General features: G+C 34.8%; 2 protein-coding genes across 7 annotated transcripts in view; both read right to left on the bottom strand.

Moving 5' to 3' along the window:
- The window catches only part of LOC117317873 (myosin light chain kinase, smooth muscle-like), a 132,184-nt gene extending 121,779 nt beyond the window's left edge, over nt 1-10,405 (bottom strand). For 5 of the 6 annotated variants that reach the window (XM_033872834.1, XM_033872838.1, XM_033872839.1 and 2 more), the window contains exons 1-7: nt 10,228-10,405; nt 9,715-9,855; nt 8,508-8,552; nt 7,823-7,859; nt 7,414-7,543; nt 6,311-6,470; nt 5,624-5,651 (exon numbers count right to left, since the gene is read on the bottom strand). In XM_033872834.1, coding sequence (XP_033728725.1) covers nt 5,624-5,651; nt 6,311-6,470; nt 7,414-7,543; nt 7,823-7,859; nt 8,508-8,552; nt 9,715-9,855; nt 10,228-10,342 — 656 coding nt within the window. In that variant the 5' untranslated portion in view covers nt 10,343-10,405. The remainder of the gene's footprint in view (nt 1-5,623; nt 5,652-6,310; nt 6,471-7,413; nt 7,544-7,822; nt 7,860-8,507; nt 8,553-9,714; nt 9,856-10,227) is intronic. The other variant, XM_033872835.1, reaches the window with a different exon arrangement.
- A 9,206-nt stretch (nt 10,406-19,611) lies between these two features.
- The window catches only part of LOC117317872 (titin-like), a 136,338-nt gene continuing 130,972 nt past the window's right edge, over nt 19,612-24,977 (bottom strand). The window contains 7 exon segments of the mRNA XM_033872833.1: nt 19,612-19,743; nt 19,958-20,205; nt 20,524-20,696; nt 20,946-21,072; nt 21,334-21,537; nt 21,762-21,880; nt 22,345-22,569. Of these exon segments, the coding sequence (XP_033728724.1) occupies nt 19,612-19,743; nt 19,958-20,205; nt 20,524-20,696; nt 20,946-21,072; nt 21,334-21,537; nt 21,762-21,880; nt 22,345-22,569 (1,228 nt within the window).

The following is a 24,977-nucleotide window of genomic DNA, read 5'->3' as shown; positions in this document are numbered from 1 at the left end:
TCCAAGATGGCTCTATAAACACACACATGTGAGTACGTCGATTGATACGAATTCACGATTTGGTTTATATTTAATTGCGTGATTTTTTAAAAGATTTTGAACTTGTAATTCATATCGTTTTTTACATTCTCGTTACAATCACGGAAACGTATTATATCTACCAATAAAGTAGCGATCTTTGTTGTCATGTAGTTATTTTGCGTGCTGTCAAAATCTGACAAATGTCTACGGCTTCGATTATTTTGAGAGAAGGCGACGACATATTTTTACATCAAGGGGAAACACAAGGTCCTTGACTTAAGACAAGGAGTCAGTGGATTATCTGGCATTGTTTTTAGATCAGGTATTAATTGATACACTGATAGAGGAGATCGGAATTATATGCTCAACACTGCAAATTCGAAATTGACACAAGTGACAAATCCGGAATAAAACAAAATTGCAAGCAACCTCGGAAGGGCCGCATTGAAAGGCTGTTAGTGTTGTTAAATGAAAACTTTCCTGTGTCTTTGTATGGCATTGAGTGTGGTCATGAACCAGGCTGTCAGTAAAACTTTATGGTAATGAATTGACTACTTCATCAGATACAATATTATCAGCTGATTATGATAAAGGTCTCTGCTACATGTACTTGAAATTTTTTAATACACATTTTTTATTACATTCATACTGAGTTGTACTCATTGTGAATACATGTATCTCAAACTTCATACAACATCCATAAAGGTGCATATGTAATGCTGTCCCAATCACAATTATAGTGCAAAGATAAAATTTATTAACACTCAAAATGTATCCACTCATAACAAATAAATCCCTATATTATAATGACATTTTCTGGTGTGTTCATAATAAATTAACTGGAGGAAGATGCCATCATGCAGAAGGAACTCTAGCCAGTGTTGTGAAGAAATGTTTACAGGGGACTGGTATTCAGGGTCAAGGCTGGGGACATGTATACCAGGATGACTCTTATATTTAACATCACTTTGAATGAGAACACCTATGACTGTTGTACAGTAATTATATATATATAAGGTCTATAGTAATTAAGGTCCAACTGCCATGATCTACCAAGGGATATCATGCAGAAAAGGCCAGATGATATTGTACAAAAAAGGCCTACTGGTATCTGTTGTATGGAAAGACAAAAAAATGTGTCGCTGCACTCTCTACTTTTCATATCGAACCTGCCACAGAGGTATAAACAGACTCACAGATTATTAAACAAGAAGATGACAAGTTTGCCAGGGAAATATATCTTGCCCAGAACTAATAACAGACTACATTTCCCATATTGGTGGTGTAAACAAGGCAGATCAAAACCTGCAGTATTTAATTAATCATCAAAGCTGAACTCTTATCAGGTGTTCCTTCAATGTACCAACAACCTTCCTGGACAGGGCAAGCAATAGTTGTCATTCCTGCAGTTTACATAAAGCATCATATGGGGACTGGTTGATAAATTCACCTCAAGAAAGGATTGTCTGACCCTACCTGGGACAAGTTTGCATCTCGGTCATGGTATCATGTTTGTTACATGTGTTGCACAAAGAGACAGCAGGATAAATCAGTCAATCTTTTTGCTGAACATTTCATTTTTCTGGCAGTATTAATTTGCTTGAACTACTAAGTTGCAAGCAATGAATATCATTTACAGTGTACCTCATTATGAAAATTAAAAAATAATGAAAACAAGAAAAACAAATTAAAAGAAAGGAAGAAAAATTGAAGAAAAAAAAACCAAAAGAAAAAAAGCCTTACGAAAATGCGTTTTTGTAATATTGCATCAAAATATAAAAAAAAAATCATGTATTTGAAAACACAACTTGTTAAAAAAAAAATGGAAAAAAAACACAAAAATAAACAAAGAAAAAGGCTGCCCTTTCATGCTTGCAAGTGACTACCCACCCTTGATGCACGCGTTTAACACTTAATTCACTGTGTTGTTCATTGTATTGTTTTCATTTTCTTTTCCCCTCGTTTATATTAAATGTTAGAAGAGCTCATTCAAACTGTATTTTGCTTCCTAAGTTTTCGTTGCGGTGAGAGTTATCCTTCTTGATGTTGGAACCGCGTCGTCAAAATGGCGGCTAACAACCAAAATCGAGAATTTGCTGTTGGTACTGCATGCTACCGCTGACTGTACAGAGCGGTTTCCAAAAACAATATCCACTAGTTAGATTTGTAAATCTCGTTTTTAAAAGTATAATATGATACTTGTTTCCATGACGAATGTACGTTTTGATCGCGCTTCAAAACGAAAGTACACATTCCCAAATTTGGAATCGTGTTCTCCGCTAGAATTATACGCAAGGTAGGCAAGTCACAAGCCAATTTGTTGTTTTCGACTGTATTTTTCACGCGTATTAAATCTATAAGATATTCTCGATAATCCTGTTTACTTATGTGCGTCTGTATCATCAATTCTGCAATGCATTTCTCTCAAAAACGTGCTTTTAAAAATAAATGTCAAATTGAACGTCAATAATCGTAAATTAATTCAGGCCAGGAAAAGCCACGTGCATATTTTCTTAGGGCCACAATACCCATCATGCAATGTATTCAGTGACGAAAGTGTTAATGGACAATAACCTCTGTAATCTGACATGTGAACTCTAAGTTAATGGACAATAACCTCTATAATCTGTCATGTGATCTCTAAGTTAATTGACAATAACCTCTGTAATCTGACATGTGGACTCTAAGTTAATACACAATAACCTCTGTAATCTGACATGTTGACTCTAAGTTAATAGACAATAACCTCTGTAATCCGACATGTGGACTTTAAGTTAATACACAATAACCTCTATAATCTGACATGTGAACTCTAAGTTAATACACAATAACCTCTATAATCTGACATGTGAACTCTAAGTTAATACACAATTATCTCTCTAATCTGACATGTGGACTCTAAGTTAATACACAATAACCTCTATAATCTGTCATGTGGACTCTAAGCTAATACACAATAACCTCTATAATCTGTCATGTGGACTCTAAGTTAATGGACAATAACCTCTGTAATCTGACATGTGAACTCTAAGTTAATGGACAATAACCTCTATAATCTGTCATGTGATCTCTAAGTTAATTGACAATAACCTCTGTAATCTGACATGTGGACTCTAAGTTAATACACAATAACCTCTGTAATCTGACATGTGGACTCTAAGTTAATAGACAATAACCTCTGTAATCCGACATGTGGACTTTAAGTTAATACACAATAACCTCTATAATCTGACATGTGAACTCTAAGCTAATACACAATAACCTCTATAATCTGACATGTGGACTCTAAGTTAATGGACAATAACCTCTGTAATCTGACATGTGGACTCTAAGCTAATGGACAATAACCTCTATAATCTGACATGTGGACTCTAAGCTTATGGACAATAACCTCTATAATCTGTCATGTGAACTCTAAGCTAATAGACAATAACCTCTATAATCTGCCATGTGAACTCTAAGCTAATAGACAATAACCTCTATAATCTGACATGTGGACTCTAAGTTAATGGACAATAACCTCTATAATCTGACATGTGGACTCTAAGTTAATGGACAATAACCTCTATAATCTGACATGTGGACTCTAAGCTAATAGACAATAACCTCTATAATCTGACATGTGAACTCTAAGCTAATACACAATAACCTCTATAATCTGACATGTGGACTTTAAGCTAATACACAATAACCTCTATAATCCGACATGTGGAATCTAAGCTAATGGACAATAACCTCTATAATCTGACATATGAACTCTAAGCTAATGGACAATAACCTCTATAATCTGACATGTGAACTCTAAGCTAATGGACAATAACCTCTATAATCTGAGATATGAACTCTAAGTTAATGGACAATAACCTCTATAATCTGACATGTGAACTCTAAGCTAATACACAATAACCTCTATAATCCGACATGTGGACTCTAACCTAATGGACAATAACCTCTATAATCTGACATGTGAACTCTAAGCTAATGGACAATAACCTCTGTAATCTGACATGTGGACTCTAAGCTAATGGACAATAACCTCTATAATCCGACATGTGGACTCTAAGCTAATACACAATAACCTCTATAATCTGACATGTGGACTCTAAGTTAATGGACCATAACCTCTATAATATGACATGTGAACTCTAAGTTAATACACAATAACCTCTATAATCTGACATGTGAACTCTAAGTTAATAGACAATAACCTCTGTAATCTGACATGTGGACTCTAAGTTAATACACAATAACCTCTGTAATCTGACATGTGGACTCTAAGTTAATAGACAATAACCTCTATAATCTGTCATGTGAACTCTAAGCTAATAGACAATAACCTCTATAATCTGACATGTAAACTCTAAGCTAATGGACAATAACCTCTGTAATCTGTCATGTGGACTCTAAGTTAATACACAATAACCTCTATAATCTGACATGTGGTCTCTAAGTTAATGGACAATAACCTCTGTAATCTGTCATGTGAACTCTAAGTTAATGGACAATAACCTCTATAATATGACATGTGAACTCTAATTAGTTAATACACAATTACCTCTATAATATGACATGTGAACTCTAAGTTAATGGACAATAACCTCTATAATATGACATGTGGACTCTAAGCTAATACACAATAACCTCTATAATATGACATGTGGACCCTAAACTAATACACAATAACCTCTATAATCTGACATGTGAACTCTAAACTAATACACAATAACCTCTATAATCTGACATGTGGACTCTAAGTTAATACACAATAACCTCTATAATCTGACATGTGAACTCTAAGCTAATGGACAATAACCTCTATAATCCGACATGTGGACTCTAAGTTAATACACAATAACCTATATAATCTGACATGTGGACTCTAAGTTAATAATACACAATAACCTCTATAATCTGACCTGTGAACTCTAAGTTAATACACAATAACCTCTATAATCTGACATGTGGACTCTAAGCTAATACACAATAACCTCTATAATCTGTCATGTGAACTCTAAGTTAATACACAATAACCTCTATAATCTGACATGTGGACTCTAAGTTAATAGACAATAACCTCTATAATCTGACATGTGGACTCTAAGTTAATAGACAATAACCTCTATAATCTGACATGTGAACTCTAAGTTAATACACAATAACCTCTATAATCTGTCATGTTAACTCTTAGCTAATGGACAATAACCTCTATAATCTGACATGTGAACTCTAAGTTAATACACAATTATCTCTCTAATCTGACATGTGGACTCTAAGTTAATACACAATAACCTCTATAATCTGACATGTGAACTCTAAGTTAATACACAATAACCTCTATAATCTGTCATGTGGACTCTAAGTTAATACACAATAACCTCTGTAATCTGACATGTGAACTCTAAGCTAATGGACAATAACCTCTATAATCTGACATGTGGACACTCTATTTCAATCCACAGTAACCTCTATAATCTGTCAAGTAATAAACATTTTTAATGTTCCCTATATGAAATTTCTAATTTGCCACACTTGACCTGTCTAATTTGACAAAACTATGGACCTGTACAATCTGACACAGAAAGGAAAATATTGTTCAACTTACCAAATAGCTGTTGACTGAATTTTCTTCTCTGAAACATAAGTTAAAGATGGATGAAATCAACACCAATATTTGTTTATCTTATACTTAGTAGACATCTGTACAAAATCTGATGTATTTCTGTTATGATGAATTACACAACAGAATGAAAATTAGATATCCTCCTGATGAGGTTACACTTCTGATACCAATGTAGTAGATGTCTCACTTGTCTCAAAAGAAAAGAATATTATTCATTAAGCAATATTACCGTTTATAATTCTTGGTCTAAAATTTTGAAAAGTGAAATATATTTTCATGAAGGGATCTTTTTTTTGTTTTGTTTTTGCTGATAAACTTTGGACAGTAAAGGTCAAACACTGGTAATGCTGCAACACATGTCAGACAAGCACCTTGTGAAACTACATGTATCAGTGTTAATGAAGTAAAACTAACTCTTACAAATTAATTGTATGTTGAAGACCGATTACTTGCAAGAAAAATTGCTATAATTCATTGAAAGGTTTTATGTACATAGAGCAAATAAATCACTCATTTACAAAGAAGACTGGGAAAATGTCACATTCAAAATTTTCATTAAGTTTTATAAAGGTATACCAAGTAATCACAATTAATGAAATTTCACAATTATCACTATTGAATAAGCTTTCTATCAAATACAGCCCTGACTGTCTAGTATCGTCTGCTCACCTGTCACATGAAGTTTGGTTTCTGTTTTCACAGTTTCGCCTGATGTTGTCTTGGCAACACAAGTGTAAATGCCGTCATCCGATGGTACAGCTTTAGATAACTCGAGTTGTTGAGTTCCGTCAGATTCCTGTACGATCTTAGTTCTAGAATCCCCAGGCATCTACAATGATGAATGGCACAATCTGTTTAGTTTTGGTTAACATGTTTTACATATTGGACAAAAACACCAAGGAATGATGAGACAAGTTTACTGCATCAACTTTAATTTTGTTGTTGTGAAAGAATGGCTGACTTCAAGGGATAGAAATTGTTCATCATAATCCTTGTCCCACCAACCATCGCCCCCCCCCCCCCCCCCCCTTCTCCCAATATTTGTAAATGTCTATGCTCTACCCCAACCTCTAAACTTCTGTAGGCCCCTCAGTATGCCCCTCATCTTCGCCCCCTCCTCCACTACCCCCAAACCTTTGTATGTCCCCACCCCCTCCTCCACTACCCCCAAACCTTTGTAGCCCCCACCCCCTTCTCCACTACCCCCAAACCTTTGTATGTCCCCACCCCCTCGCCCCCTCCTCCACTACCCCCAAACCTTTGTATGCCCCCACCCCCTCGCCCCCTCCTCCACTACCCCCAAACCTTTGTATGCCCCCACCCCCTCCTCCACTACCCCCAAACCTTTGTATGCCCCCACCCCCTATCTCCTACCACAACCCCCTTCAGCTAGGCTCTCCCGTCCATACCCATCAAATTGACATCTGCACCTGTGCCTACTTCCATCACTAATCATATACAGGCATCAATGTTTTAAACTTCATATAAAGTAACAAAATTAAAATTACCATGTCTCCCCATGATTATCTCTTTCTCTACTGATTTTTTAACTTACAGATGAATGATCCTATGAATTACATCTTTACTATATTTGGAACATATGTTAATTTAACTTTCTGTAGCAGAAGAAATACCAAGAGCAATTTACAAGTCAATAGTGCAAAGCAATAATAAATGTCACTAGCAATCATCATCATCATTGTCAATTTCAACTGCTCTAAAGATATTGTTTCTATAATTAGTATTTAAAACGGTTTCCTCGGGCAACCTACCTTCTTGCCATCTTTTTCCCAGTGTACCCTGTCAAGGGCATCGTCAATTATACAAACAAGTTTAACATCGTCACCAATGGCAACCATTATCTCTGGCTCAAGTTCAACAACAAATCGAGGTGGGAATTTCCTGGAAAGTCGTAAGCAAAATATTACAGTAAAATTTCTATCAAAAGGTAATTATTATGTATTTTTTCCTTGATTCAGATAATACAAAAATTATTGAGAAATTGTGTGAATTTTTCATTGGTATTCTTAATGAAAAGCTACAGTAACCGAGACAGTTCAATGAATATTTCAGATACTAAATTAATAAAAAGCTTAAATCTTTTGCTCGCTTCTTGGAGATATATACCCAATGATTTTTATCCCCTACTCAAAATAAAATAACAATGGTCGTTATAGTTACCTTGGACCAGCATCCTTCACTCCAGATTCTACTTCATCTGTAATTTTAAAAACATCAATTTCAATTTTAAGGTCAATAATATATTTAGCCATTCCGTATCTTTGGCAAAATACGCATAGATAAAGACGGATGCAAAATCTGAAGAAGACAGCTTTTGAAGAATTTTACAAGATCTCCGTTTTATTTGTTAGAGTATATATAATCACACACTTCATATCTACATGAACAAGATGTCAAGGAAAATGGTGATAATTCTGCCACAGGAAACAGAAATGTTGTAGAACAAGTTACAATCAGTAGCCAAATTATATCACAAGCATTGTGTTTGTATGGCATGAATATTTCAGTGATATTTACTCCTATCCAGAAATTGATTAATTCTGTAAGATGCGGCATCAATGTCAGCTGACCTTGCCTTTTTGAAGTAAACCATGGTGTAGACTTATAGGTGGATGAGTTATTTACTAAAATGACTTAATATTGCAACAGAATCTTATTTCATCAATATATAAATAAAATATATATTAAATATAATATACATGGTACATCAAATATAAAATTCAGCAAACAAATTCCATATGCAGCATATTTACCAGTATGTGAAGAATTGAAATACACATTTTTCACAAATTATCATAAGAAACAAGTTATCAAACTTGTGTGGGTTAAGAATATTCATGCATACCATTGGAAGGCGTGCTGAAGGAATCCCCGCCTGCGTCACCTCTCACTAGAAATATAGAGAGTCATGCTAAATAATACCCTTACTACAGAAGAACCTATCTAATCCGGACACTGACCCCGGTCTCACTTAAAATGAGTCATGCTAAATAAGCTCTCTCACTACAACAGAACATATCTGGACACTTTTCTTAGTCTCATCTACAATGAGTCATGCTAGATAAAACCCTGACTATAATGGAACCTGGCTTATATGGACACCCAGTTTTCATAAGGCTGCCATTATTGAAATAAAATATACCTGTTGTGTATAAAACCATGCAACCTGAAATCAGTCTTTATAAGATTTTTATCCCTTTTAATCAAAGGTAATAGAAGTCATTTTTCAGTAAGTAATTGTTTGATCAAACTGACTTTTAATTTAGTTAATCAAATCTCCAATAAGGTACTCCAACAGAAAATGCAAAGATTATTTTATGGTTAGCCAAAAAGAGGACTACATAGAAATTTTAAATGTTGGCAAGTAAAATGTACATCTCAAGAAACCCAAGTGTCTAAGTACCTACAAGTTTACCCATGGCTGAGTTTGTCCTATAAGAACTAGTTTGTCCTGTAAAAACTGTTTTGCATATTCCTCCATTTTCCTGAGTTGTCTCCCTTTTATACCCCATACTTGTATCATGCCAATTTATATCATTATAGATACAAACTATATTAGCTAATAGCAGAATAATTGGTTAAAAATAGATTCTATTATTGTATGAACTATATGCTAAACATATTATATACATATTTTGCAATCCTAAAGAAACAAAACATACATATATTATCTACTTTGCTACATCTTAAAATGAGTGTATGCAAATTATGTTTTCTTTCACAGGGAGATGGGATTATTCTGAAAAGTTAGTTCCAAATTAAAAATATTTTTGAAAAGTTACTTCTTGATCTAAAATATTTCAAAAAAAATATTTCCAGATTCATCACAAATCATTATAATTCCATGTCCCTGTGACACTTTTTTTAATACAGCTAAAATTGCAGATCTACATTGTCTATCTTAATTGATTTAGAGATCAGACTTGTTGCAATATATATATATATATCTAAATATGATGCTACATAAATAAGTTTTGTTGCTATGGCAACATGACTATAAGCTAGTTGCTACAGATATATTTGTATGCTCTGAAAATGATTGCCTCAGTTACCTTTCACGTCAAGTTTACACTGGCACTCCGCGGAGCCCATTTCGTTGCGGGCTACACATCGGTACAAGCCAGTGTCTGAGATGAGTGTGTCGAAGATCTCGAGGTTGTGAGCACCATCCTCTATGTAGGTCTCGTAGTGGTCTAAAATGAAGACCAAATAAAATAATAAGTAAATAATGAAAACAATTTAGCAAGGAAGCTAAGCTATATAATACAGGAACAATGTGGTATATATCACAGAGGTACTCCCCTTGAATGTCTATTGTACCAATAAACTGTTTTTACCATTTACTGTCAATATCAATGACATGCTGTTTTATTTTGATGCGATTTTGTGATTTTCCTACCAATATTTCAGCCTATGTTTAAATCAATAGGTTTAAAGTGTTTTAAATTTACACATTACTTTATTATTAATTGCATTCCACATATGTTAATCATATTTTCTTTTAATAATTTGACAGCAGACACAATATTTCACTGTTACAGTGTAGAAATGACTTAAATACATACCAGTGTTTCTGATTTTCTTGTCATCTTTGTACCAGGTGACTTCGGCAGCTGGATTAGCATCTATGACAACAGACATGGTTGCTATGCTACCAGTGACAATGGTTCCATCTTCCATTTCCTCAATGAATCTTGGTGCCCGTTTTGAGCCATGTTCAGGAATGTTGAGTCTAGGGACGTGACCCAGCCCCTCCTTCTGCACCAGGCATACTCATGGTAGGAATGGCGGCCATAGGAACATCACGGTATGTTCCCTCGAAGTCGCCGGATTGGAAATGTTCAGTAACGACCTTGGCCTCAGCACGTTTGTACTTGACCATAGTGACGTCACCTTCGACGATGCAGTCGAGCTGGACATCCATACCTTCCATGACGTCAATGGAATGAGGAAGATGCTTGATAAAGAACGGAGCTGAAATATGAATAGAAAAATTTAAGATGATTGACAAAATTATACAGTCTACAAGAGAAAAAACTTTATCATGAATTTAAGAAAAATCTACAGAATTGTCAAGCCATTAAACAAAGCCATGTGACTACATGAGTTTTAATTCTGTTTCTTAAGATATCAAATTTTTCTTAGCAACAATCAAGTTATAAGACATCAACAGAACAATGTAATTGTGTTGTATTTTATTTTTCTATAAACTCTGAATAAAGCTACTCAACTCAAAAATGAGGTTACAAAATCATTTAAGAACATGTTTCTGTTGGAGTCTTTCCATCGTAAAGTAGAAACAATGATTTTGTGATATAAAATTCAAATTTGGACAGAAATTTCTTGCGTTCATCATTTTCCAATTAACATTTAAATTGTTACCTAAGGTGTTATGGAAACCAATGAAAACATGAGGGCATAACACACATCACTGTTTTACCATTGGTTAGGACAGTGTGTTTAAATTGTACATCTTACATCTGAAATAAAATGTCTAGAAAGATATCACACATTTCCTTCATGCGATTTTTAAAATTCACATCTTCAAACATACATGCCTTTATGAACAATAGGATGTATTTCAGAAATCTACTTAAGTTGGTAGCGGACAAAAACATTTTCTTTTGATCATAAAAATTCAGGTGTTTTTAGTAAGAATGTATAAATTAATGGAAATCAGTTAAGATAACACCAAGTCCTTTGGCTTCTGTAATAGTCTCATTTGGTTTTTTATTTTTTTTCGATAGAAGCTGATATCACAATAAACTTACATATACCAATATCAATTATGGAAACAGAACTGTTGACATATGAAATGAATGATATCAATAATTGATTCTTAAAATAGCTCTTCGTAATTAGGGCTTTTCACCTAAGTGGTGAAAAGACCTATTGTTTCTGTTATGTTTATTATTATTCTTCTTCTTCTGCATTTTATTTTGTCACACAAGTTGTGGGAAAATGGTAAAAGGTATGCCGAGTCAGTTATGCCTATTGTATATGGTATGAGTTGAAGGGGTGACAGCAACATCTTCAAGTAGGTCAAGAAACCAAGATGGCCGCCATGATGTCATACCTCAAAAGTTTAAAATGGCCATAACTCGAAAAGTATTCAAGAAACAAGAGTCATGTTATGATATTATGTTACAGTACCTTTGGGGCTAACTTTTATAAAATTACAAGTTAAAGGTCAGAGGTCAAATAAGAAAGCTCGCCAGGGGGTCAAGTTAGTCTATTTTTAGAAAATCTTCATTTTTCAATCTTTTTCCAAAAAAATTTCTTAGTTTGACGTATAATGTCATTCTGATGAATTTGACGTTTTCAGTTTTTCTGTGACACATATGGTTCCTGTTGTACGCCATTTTGAATTTCCCCCTATATATTCTATATTAAAAATAGTTTTACATTTTAAACTTCTTCTCAAGTTCCACAAGTGGCATTCAGCTCAATCTTAGCTGAAATAATCCTTGGATTGTCCTGGCCAAGATATGTTATTTTTTAAGTTGATTTGAAATCCAAGATGGCCGCCATGACGTCATGTATTAAAAAACTTAAAATGCCCATAATTAAAAAAGTATTCATTTTACAGGGGTCGGGTAATAATGTTATTTGTAGTTAATGCCTGGCTCTAGCTTTTACTTACTAAAAGTTTTAGGGTCAGCCAGGTCAAATAAAGCGTTCGCTATGGGGTCAAATAAGTCTATTTTTAGAAAATCTTCATTTTTCAATCCTTTTCCAAAAAAAAATTCTTAGTATGATGTAGAATGTCATTCTGATGAATTTCACGTTTTTAGTTTTTCTGTGACACATACAGTTTCCGGTATACGCCATTTTGAATTTCCACTATATATTCTATATTAAAAATAGTTTTACATTTTAAACTTCTTCTCAAGTTCCACCAATGGCATTCAGCTCAATCTTAGCTGAAATAATCCTTGGATTGTCCTGGCCAAGTTATGTTATTTTTTAAGTTGATTTGAAATCCAAGATGGCCGCCATGACGTCATGTATTAAAAAGCTTAAAATGCCCATAATTAAAAAAGTATTCATTTTACAGTGGTCAGGTAATTACGTTATTTGTAGTTAAAGCCTGGCTCTAGCTTTTACTCACTAAAAGTTTTAGGGTCAGAGGTCAAATAAAAGCGTTCGCTATGGGGTCAAATAAGTCTATTTTTTGAAAATCTTCATTTTTCAATCTTTTTCCAAATAAAGAAATCTAAGTATGATTCAAAATGTTATTCTGATGATTTTCATGTTTTTTGGTGTTTCGGTAACGTTTACCATTAACGCGGAACGCCATTTTGAATTAATTTGGCATCTGATATATAACGGCATCTGAGATATAACGTTAGTTGGACGAGGGGAGATAACTCGTACAAGGCTGTACGAGTTATTTCCCTTCGTCCACTCCTTTGTTGAAATGTAATATCTCAGATGCCAGATTAATCAAAACTAGAATGTTCATGACCTATCAAGTGTTCTAAAATAGTTTTTTATGTTTGGAAATACCAAGCCTCTAGGTCATTTATGCTAAATAGTGAAAAGCCCGTCAAATTGTTCCGAAACAATTTCTAGTTAATCAATGAAATTGACATTGTAATAAAAACATTTAAACTTGTCTAAAGTGATGTATAATTAGCAATTGGCCTAATGATGTTACCAAATATAATCAAGAAACTTTGGCATCCAATCTTTCTCATTAAATTTATCTTCACTAACAGTGAACATAGTTTTACAAGCAAGTTTAATGGCAACCTGCCACAGTTTCTAAGGCATTTGAATTTCATCCCTCAAGTAAAATAAATTAACCAAAGACTATAAAATTCTGGAGTTATTTTAGAATTCATACATTTAGTTAGTTTTACGAAGCATCCCTCCATTTCAGAATCTCGTAAACTTCCCTAAAATATCTAATCTCCAGACTGTTCCAATATGTTACAGTAAACGACCCTGAATTTAACGACTTGTTCACAACTTTATAATTACACAACAATCTAATTTCTTACTAATTATCTTCCATCAACATTATGCAATAATTTCCTTTCTTCTGTTATTATTGAACTTTGAACTTTGAAGAAAATTCTGCAATGAATTTCAGTTTGAAATTTTTGAAATTCCTTCTTTTATATTTATCTTTCTGTAAAACACTCATACAATCTTGATTTCAAATAAAACCATAAAAGATCTATAATCTTAAATGAAGGATCATAATTATGTATTAATAAGCAAAATAAATAGATTTTTATGTGACAATCTTTACAATTTGATAAAAATTTGAACACTTAAATATAATTTCTACCAGTTTTGTATGTCGTAATTATTTTTTTGTTATATCAAATGTTATTTTGGAATGTTTGCTTAAATACTGGAGAGGACTGCTGCATACATTTTTAACTTAACATCACAGTAATGTTTTTGTGTTGCAGAATTTCACATGCTTCAGGAGAAAATCTTGAACATGCAGGTGTGAGGTTAAAAACTGAAGTTGCAGTATTTCTTCTGCTGATTAGATGTGCATCACCCATATTAACCATAATGGAATGATCTCTATCAATAATGAGAACAGTCCATTCCATCTATGTAGAGTAGATAGATCTCAAATCTTCATGTTATTGAACAGGGTGCATTTACTCAAAGCATCATCAGCTTAATGGGCGATTAGGAAAACACTTCATATTCAATATTTTCTGAAATATGACAATTTATGATTCATGATATTTTATCATTATTATTTTCATTTTATTGGGGTTTTAGACAAGAAATTCACTGTCTCTCAAATATTGTCAGAAATCAACAAAAAGTAATCCAATCAACATTTTGTTAGGTAGGATGATGAAGCTAACCATGCTTTATATTCCAATGATGCCCCATCTTCCATAGTGTGAAGTTAATGTTACTTCAGACATAAACATGCAAGCTGTTTTCTGAACATTCTACAGCTGATTTTAACGTGCAGAAATTCCAGGGCAGCAGCTGATGACAGGTGATAAATAGGGAATTATTGTACAATATCAGCATTCCCAGACATTTTACAGTGAAAATATTTCAATTGGTTTGGGCATGTAGCACAGGCATGTTCAAGGTCACTGTAGGCATGTGTATCAAAGGAGTTTGTTTGAGAAAATTATTCAGTATAAATCATGATAATATCATGGGAATGGCCATAGAGAATTTCAACTGTGAAACCTAATAGTTTAATTACATAGGATATATTAAGCATTCCAATTGCAGTTTAAAAAGATATTACCATATCATTTGAATGCTATCATTGTCTAACTAGTCGAAACAAACACAGTATTGTTTGAATCAAGTATTAAAGTTATTTTTCGATCCTGGAGGTACAAATACCATTAGAGAGGTCTTTCTCTTGAAGTAAGCCAAATTCTGTGTCATTGAGTGTGACTAGCTAGGTGGTTGACATTGTGATACATACTAGATCTATTACAAAATCCTAAAGTTATCTTGAAAATGTCTGAAAATATTTTTTTCTGTATAATCCTTCTACTGCTAAATTATGTAGTTGAAGCAAAATTCTAAATCGAACAGAAGTCAGAAATCATATTCATTATTATAATGACCCTGATTTATTCTCAGAATACCATTTTTATAACGATTTCAGCACTAGAATAGCTATACTTTGAGTTTCACCTATCATACAATAGGTTCAATAGACAAGAAAAAAACTACCAATTTATACATGTATTAATATCAAAATTTAATTTGCATGCATACCAATTTAATACATATCATTCACAGTTTTTTTTATAATAAAGTTAGAAATATATATATAGTTACCATGGAAACTGGTAAGCTGTATTGTCTAATCTAGGTGTATTAATTAATACTAGGAAGTTAATTGGTTTAATTAATATCTGCTGTGTTATAACGAGTCTATTACATATAAATATCTACAGGTTAAAGATTTGTGTGACTTTGATTTAAATATTAATATATATATATACCATAGCCTTGTTGTATCTCATCTGTAAGGGGAAACACAAGGACTTTGAACTTCTCAAACATTATAGGCAATCAATCATTAACATTTAGTTCAATATAGGTATACATTATTTCAGAGATTATAGGTTATTGAGAATTAAGATATATTTCTGCAATCATTAAAATGGATTATTTGGGAAAATACAAAATATTATTAATTAATATGTAAGTTTTATCAATGAATTGGTTTGATGGATTGGTTCGATGTCAAATGCAAAGTTAAATGTTCAATTTTTTGACACACTTCAATTCAAACAATGTATACATATTGTTAATTTTATAATTTAGTGATCTATGCAAAATTGTTTTCCAAATATCAATGGAATGAACAGGATGAATAGAGCATTTTAAAGCTTTGGTTTGCACAAAACTTTCAAAATGACAACAAAGATTGTCAAGACAAGGGAGATCACTCCACACAAAAGACAGAAATTCAATCAAAACACTTTGGAAACACTCTGTCACATAACATCAAAAAGCTTGTCTCTGTGTGTTTTACTGACCTGCGGCTCGCTGGGCTGCTTCTGTAGTTACCTCCCTTGAAACAGAAAATAAGTATATCAGTAATTACAATGCCCTACAATAATGTACATTTAGAATGGGGTGAGTGGTGCAGGGGAGGGAGACTAGGGGTAGAGTCATGTTAGGGGGTAGGGGGTGGTGGGTGGGGTTAGAGTCATGATAGGGGGTAGGGGCTGGTGGGTGGGGGTGGGAGACTGGGGGTAGAGTCATGTTAGGGGGTAGGGGGTGGTGGGTGGGGTTAGAGTCATGATAGGGGGTAGGGGATGGTGGGTGGGGGTGGGAGACTGGGGGTAGAGTCATGTTAGGGGGTAGGGGGTGAGTGTTGTGGGGGTAGAGTCATGTTAGGGGGTAGGGGGTGAGTGTTGTGGGGGTAGAGTCACGTTAGGGGGTAAGGGGTGAGTGTTGTGGGGTTAGAGTCATGTTAGGGGGTAGGGGGTGAGTGTTGTGGGGTTAGAGTCATGTTAGGGGGTAGGGGCTGGTGGGTGGGGGTGGGAGACTGGGGGTAGAATCATTAAGATTATCACTTACAAATCAGTGCTAAATAATTTCAACCTATATGTCCACTTTGATTTCAAATTTACACTATGAAATGTTACATTGTTGGTATTACTTGGTGGGGGGGATTGTGACATTTATACTTGTAGCCATGGAAATTCTTACTTAGAGATCTTAGTAGAATATAATGTAATTGTTCGCATAGTACAAAAGTAAGTTTTTAAGTTTACATTTTTACCATTCCTTCTTTTGATAGAATAAGAGTGACAGAAAACCAGCCTGAATCGGTCCAATATACACACGTAAAATAAAAACTGAAAACATTCAGAGAAATGAAAAGATACATACCTTTCTTTTTCTGTTCGCCGTCTGTTGACACGGACAATACATCTTGTTTCAGCTTCACCAAGGTCATTAGCTGCCTTGGCGATGAACTCTCCGGAGTCTATGACAGTGACGTCACTGACTTCGAGTATGTGCATGGTCTGTTCGACCTTGACTCGGTGTCTGTAGTCATAAGTAAGATTTCTGGTGGCTTTGTACCAAGTCACTGGAAGGTTAAGGACAAAGTTAGTTATACTTTCTCAAGGTGTTAAGTCTGTCAAATTAAACATCAATCAATCAAATATTTCATTGTATAAAGTTTTATGAAAAGAAACAATCTTCTTTTTAATCTAATTAAGCTTTCAAAATTAGGGCATAGAATGTACCTACTAAACTTTGTAGGAAAAATACAGCTAAGATATAATTAAGGGTGATTTTTTCCATAATCCAACAAAACTTAAACTAAAGACTAAACAGCCAGTAAAAACATCTAACAGTGTTTTTGAAGACCAGATCAATTGTTAGAAGCTTGTTAGCTAAATGGTGTTTTGACCATTAGAGGGAGTTGTCACCAGTTTGTACATAGATGGTATTTTGACCACTAGAGGGAGTTGTGACCAGCTTATTAGCTAAATGGAATTTTGACCACTAGAGGGAGTTGTGACCAGCTTGTTAACTAGATGTTATTTTGACCACTAGAGGGAGTTGGTACCAGCTTGTTAACTAGATTTTATTTTGACCACTAGAGGAATTTGTGACCAGTTTGTTAACTAGATGTAATTTTGACCACTAGAGGGAGCTGTCACTAGCTTGTTAACTAGATTTTATTTTGACCACTAGAGGGAGTTGTGACCAGTTTGTTAACTAGATGTTATTTTGACCACTAGAGGGAGCTGTCACTAGCTTGTTAACTAGATTTTATTTTGACCACTAGAGGGAGCTGTCACTAGCTTGTTAACTAGACGTTATTTGACCCCTAGAGAGAGCTGTCACTAGCTCGTTACCTAGATTTTATTTTGACCACTAGAGGGAGTAGTCACCTTTAGGTTTAGGGTATCCTTCCACTTCACACTCCAGACGAAGCTTATCCCCTTCATCAAGCTCCACCACCTTGGGAAGTGGTTCTACAAATCTAGGGGCACGTCCTCCAGGTATTTCCATGCGGGCACGCTCGTAGCGCTGTTCCAACTTCTTAGCAGTGGCAGTTTCAGGCGAGTCAGGTGGTGACCTCGACTTAGACTTGGCTAGAATACGAATATCATCATATAACATTCAAACTAAAAAGAAAATTTGATAACCTATTAAAATTTTTGTGTTATGTACTGTTATATTTCTGCAAAGCGGAATAACAATTCTCATATTGAACCACATTTCCAAAGTTGTGTCACACTTTTCAAAATTAAGAGCATACCTCAAGTGGAACAAGGACAAAAATAATAATTTTTTAATCCTTGAATTTTAATCATCAGGAATTGTATCCTACACCCGCAATTAGTTAATCAATAATATCTATAAGAGTAACCTCCCCTTACCTAGGACTCTGAGGTAGGCAGAGCATTTGGTACGTCCAGCGGTGCTCTGGGCTACACAACTGTATAGTCCGGAGTCGCTGACCCGTGCCGATCTGATGACCAACTCTGCCGCCCCATCACTGTCCGCACCCATAAAGATACGGTGGGAGTCTGATATGTCCACCATGTCTTTTTGCCTGCAAGATAGAAAACATATTTTTACAGATGAATAATAGGAGATTATAATGAAAAAATATCTATACACTGCCATAGACATAGACATATCTCATCACAATGAGGTTTTTTCTACATATATGAGATTCCAGATTTCTTCAGACTTTGGCCTTTCAGATTGTGAGATTTACCATTTAGTGTTTGGATAAGGTGATGTACATTCTGAATTTTGCATTACAGTAATTATCTGCATTATAGAATACAGATTTTAAGATTTATAATTAAATATCTGGACACAGAGGTGCAGATTAGGAAATTTTCCATCAAGTGAATCAAATAAGATATTCAAAATTAATTACCATTGAGTGTAAAAGACATTTTTAAGATTTACTGAGTGTTGGATCTAGGAGGAAAAGATTATCAAACCTACCATTTGAAGCCCGGCATTGGTTTTCCAATAGCCATGCATGAGAAAGTGGCCTCGTCTCCGGCCGTCACCGTCAAGTCATGGATGGGGGTCGTGAAACTCGGCCGGACATAATCCGGACTCTTTGGAGCTTCCTCCTCAACATCTAGAAAATAGATTGATCACATCACAAACATTAATATATTACATATATTTGATAATGATACAATGCTGACTTGATCAAAATATACAATAATAAAAAAGTGTAGGTCAGAGGATCTATGATACTCATACATGTCCAGGAAAATCAGTAGAAAAAGTAGAAAAAAATGGATTTAAACTAGAAAATGTCTATAAGACATAAATGCCCCGCTGCCACTTGACATCCCAAAACACAGTTTGGTGAGGATCGCATCAGCAGTTTCTGAGATTAGCTAGTTACATTGGAACAGAATATGACAGGATGGGATTTGATGAACATGGGTAACACCATTTTTGCAGAGAAAGGGAGATCACTCTCACTTACCCAGGACCTGGAGCCGAGCCTGACATGAGACCTCTCCCTCACTGTTGATGGCCTTACATGTGTATCGTCCTGCGTCGCTGAGTTTGACTGAGTAAAACTCCAGGGAGACCAGCCCGTGATTGTTCTGGAACACGGAATCAATCTTATGTAAATAAATACTTTGTATGGCTGTTTAAATCAAACTCTGTTTTACTTAGATTTTACCACTTAGTAAGTAAAAAAAATCTTATCTTTATTATCATATTTCATGGTTTATTAATCATGAAAAATACAAAAACAAGACCGAAAAATGTTATTGGTTTGAAATAAAATTTACTCTAGGAATCAAACATGGTTACCGTAATCATGTAGTGGTCGTCCCCGGTAACGTCAACATCGTTGTGGTACATTATGACCCGAGGGGCAGGAATGCCGGTGATAGAGCACAACATTTTCACGTGTGTGCCCACTGTAGCTGATTTGTCCTTCAGGGTCGCAGTAAAGTTTGGCTCAGTCTCAATCTTGAAGTGGACAGTCCTTTCGACAAGTCGAGCTTCGTCTGGTACGTAATGTTCAAAGAGGAATTCTGACTCTTCGCCCTCTGCTTCTATAACAGGGGAATAAGTCTGATTTATATTTGTTTCAAATCATGTTCTAATTGGTTTTCTATTGCAATAAGCCCATGACTCAAAGTCAGAAAGTGGCCATAGTTAATGGTAGGAGTCTAGTCTTATTGCCCGATAAAATATCATTATTTTACAAATTGATGATTTTTTTTTGTTTTATTTGGTTGTATTAAAGCCCTTTTTAAAACGTCATGAGACTTGATTCATTAGTTTTCTAAGTTTTCGAACAAAAATCAGATGTAATATATGATTAACATTTAAAACATCAAGCTGTTTAATATTTCAAGCTCTAGACGTACTTTGAACTCGGAGCTGGGCTTCGGTAGTGGTTGAGCTGACAGTATTTACTGCACGGCACATGTATTTTCCAGTGTCTTCTGGGAAGGCTTCGTGAATGGTCAGAATACAAGTGCTGCCTTCTTTACTGATGGCATAATGGCGTCCTGATCTTAACAGTTTACGATCTTTGTACCTAAGAATGTATAAAACCATGAAAAATGAATTTTTGTGTCTTAAAGGGAGATAACTAAGACATTGTTTATTTCCATACTAAGGACACTTTTAATGCCTCATTTTGATTGGTCAATCAGAATGACATTTGTGTCTTTAATCAGTACATCATAATGAAATGGCTATCAAAATTAATGTATTGATTCTAATGCTTGATCTTTAACTTCTCAGTAAAGGTGTACGGCTCTTCATAAGCGACTTTTACACTTACCATTCTATTTCTGGATGAGGTTGACCTTTAACCTTACACTCTAGTTGTACAGAGCTGCCCTCTACAATGGTAGTGTCTTGTAGCTTCCTGATGAAGACTGGTGGTTCACCACCTTCTGGCATTTTGTCTAAAATGCAATTAAATCAGTATTAAAAAGAAAAGTGGTGAGATTAACATATTCGATCCAAGGGAATGGAAGTCTGAAATTTTGGCAAGGTCTCATTTTTTGATAAAATTATTGCTTCTTATTTTTAAGAAGACTATGGTACCCAATGTATTAAAAAAAATACAGAAAAAAAAAGTTTTTTAAACCAAAATATAGCTTGATGATCCGAGGACAAAAAGATAAATTATAAATTAAACAAAACTTAATCAAAAGAACACCTACCTATGACCTTGAGGTCACATGAGCACCAACTGTGTCCATACTTGTTGACAGCCTCACAGCGCCACTGACCAGCATCAAGTGTCTCAACGCCATGGATAATGAGGCGATATACGCCTTTACTGTGGACGAACTCAAACGCTTCTGATTCATGAACCTCCTCATTATTATGGAACCAAGTGACTTCTGGCTCGGGTCGGCAGGTCACTACGAAAACAATATGACAGCCAAATTATGCCAATGGACAGGTCACCATGGAAACAGTTTATAGTTTGTAGAAGGCGCCAGAGCAAAATTGTTATTCTGTTCCTTACTGTTTTCAGCTAAATAACTGAAAGCATTTAATTTTCTCAAATCAAAAACAAGCATAAGAAAACAACAAACAAATATTGCTTAGATATAATTGACCTCGGTTATCCGTATTTACTGACCTGTGACAGTGAATTCACAATTCTCTCCGACATGCTTCACCTGGTCGATGAGTGGAAGGGTGAATGATGGTGGGATGTTGGAGTCGAGTAAACTCAAGTCATAATCATGCTTTGGATACCTGAGAGAAACCAGAACACTAATTTTATAATATGACTAACTGAAAATAGAATGTTTCTTAATTTCAAACAAATTGGAGTATATTACAAGAGATTTCAAATGAAATGAACACATCTATTTATACTTCAGTGACTCATAATAATGATATACGTTTCTGTACAATCGTAATATGCTCCAGTATTTATCTGACAATGACACTTATTTAACATTGACAGTAAGACTTTAAATTCTCCAAAGTTGACAGATCCAAGCACTTATTTAACATTGGTAGAGTCAAGCACTTACTTTCCATTGTTAAACTCAACATTTATTTAAAATTGGCAATAATCACTGATCTTTTCTGATTCAAGAACTTTTCAACTCAGGTCAAGAGACTAAATCATTACAGTATAGCTGCAAAAAAACCCAATTCAGCTAAACACTTACTTGACCCTGAGCCACTAATACATGCAGCTAAACACTTACTTGACCCTGAGCGACTCAAGCTCCTCCTTCCTCTTCCTGCGATGGAGGATTTCTTCTACGGTCAATTTGCCAGTGGTCGAGTCCTCACCAAGGTTGTTGAATGCCTTACATCTGTACTTTCCTGCATCTTCAGGGTCAAGGTCACTGATGAAGAGGGATGCGTAGTAGTCACTGTATGTCATGTGATATTTCTTTCCATCTTGTAGTTCCTCTCCGTCCTTGAACCTATCAAGGTGTGAAAGTTCAAAGGTCATATCATTTATAACATTTCCAGAATTTTGAAAATTATGTTGAATAAAATGTTCTTGTCCATTCCAATGGTTATTGGCAGTCAATCCATCCACTTCATCCATCCAGGATTCAACATGGCTACCAGTTGCCATAGTAACAAATGAGAACTTAAATCCTTATCACAAAGATGTTTGAATAGGCTGAGGATGGAACCTGTTCCTATGGAAGTGTATACAGCGTAATCTCAACACCTCTACTACGTGTAGTTAAATTTTGTTGAAGAGATTTTAATCTAGTTTCCATGACAATGGATAGTTTTTATTTATATTCTAATGCAGGTTTATTATATAAAGATTTACAATACAGAAGCTCTCCAAGCACAAAGAAAACGGCAAACTTGGAAGTATTCCATATCATTATATGGCATCACCAGTACTGTTCAATTATTCACTTTCACACAAGTGCTCCAACACTGGAATGCTCAATTTGTTTTTACACTGAATATATATTCTGGAATGTGTGATGTATCCCAAGAAACACTAAATCCATATATACATAGGTAAGTATAGCATACAAACCCAGACCACTATTCCATTCAGAAAACGCAAAATAAATATATACACCCTGGAACTGGAAATCAATGTATTTTACACATACTCCTGGGTATGATTGGAGCAAGCTGTTATGTTGTAATATCCACTCTGAGTAACCAAAAACTCTTGTTCGTGATCACAAGCTAACATACTTGGGACCCTACATATATGAGGTAAAAATTACGGTAAAATTCCTCAGCACCACCTGAAAATTCAACATCCAATCCGACGGAAGGAAACTAGGGTCGTCCTCCATCAGAAACTACTTAGGAAATACAAGTACACTTCAACCTCAGATTGCTTAAAACACTTGCAGAGCATGAAATGGCCAGAGTTTTTATAACTTTTTTTCTCTACAACAATTCCAACTAGGAAACGAGGAAGCATTTATGCCTGGAAAATGATCCAAGTTCAAACAGTGTGTATGTTTTTCTATTAATTTTCAAGATACACAAAATCCTTGCTAGTGAAATCTGGGATAGACACAGCCAAATACTTCAGCAAACAAAACCAAGCCTCTTTGCCAAATACCAGGCTTAATTTCCATATAACCTCGTTATCTTTGATACATCTTATGCCAACTCTAATGGTTCTCAATCTCGATAATCTTTGAAAGTTCTGAAAATATATTCTGCTTGTCATATCTGCAGTCGATCACATTACATAATCATTTCCAATACTGATGCTCCTGTATATGATATCATCACAAACTCTATAGATCTTAAATTTCTTTTTTTCTTCCTCTCCATAAAAGAATGACTTTTTAAAATTGTGGATGTAGGAAAAGTGAATGGGGAGTTCTATACATCAGGAAATTGCAGGCGAATAAAAACTACAAAAGAAAATTAAGGCAAGAAAGTGTTCTTAACAAATAACATGTGTCTAAAATGGGGTACAAAAAGGGAGGAATTTTACTAAAAGTAGATTGTGAATTGCCTTCAACCCTCTGTAAGGGGAACCTCAAGGGGAATTCTTATGGCTCAGAGTAGTGGTTTAAGTGATTTGTACATGTGGTATTATTGCCGCATAATAAGATCAAACACTGCCACTTCCCCCTTCTTGGGCCCCATAGAGAATCTGCAACCAATCCCACTTCAATTGTTTATACATGCACTTTGATGCCAATTATAAACACTACCAGGTATATCTCAGACAGAAGGGGTACCTTGGGGATATTTTAAATTAAATACATATTTAAATTTGCGTCTAATCAAAAAGAAACCAGAATCCATGTAAGGTGTGTGGAGGTTAATTCACAATTAGTTTATCCAGTGCATTAGTTCCAGACAGACAAGGAAGGGGAGAAAGAGGAGGGAGATAGAGGATGATGGAGGTGAGACAGAAGGGGGAGGTAGAGAGATGAGGAAGATCAGGAACTCATTAAAGACAGATTACATAATCACCTATACCATGTTTCAATTCTAACTCATCAAAATTAATGAAAATATCTAATTTAATTAACAATTAAAAATCAATATTTGTTCTCATGAAATTCCTTTAGCCAGAAATACTTCCTTAAACAGATCTATAATTAATTATTGGCAAAGCAAGGGTATATAACACAGATTATTTATTTCATTTGGTTAAAAAGTTCTTCTTTTTTTTAGACATTAAAATAAGAAAAAATTAAATTATTTACTCAAACAGATTTAGCAAAAAAAAAATGAATTTCTTCACTTCATGAAATCTCCAATTTGATGTTTTAAATTTGAAAAGTAGTCAACATATGGGGATACTAATTGACAGACACCAAATGACCTTGACTTTTGTATAGCAGATTCATATATATCCTCTCTCTGGACCCTTTTA

Source organism: Pecten maximus, chromosome 19 (genome assembly GCF_902652985.1).
Source record: "Pecten maximus chromosome 19, xPecMax1.1, whole genome shotgun sequence".
NCBI lineage: Eukaryota > Metazoa > Mollusca > Bivalvia > Pectinida > Pectinidae > Pecten > Pecten maximus.
This window is presented reverse-complemented; position numbering and strand designations above follow the sequence as displayed.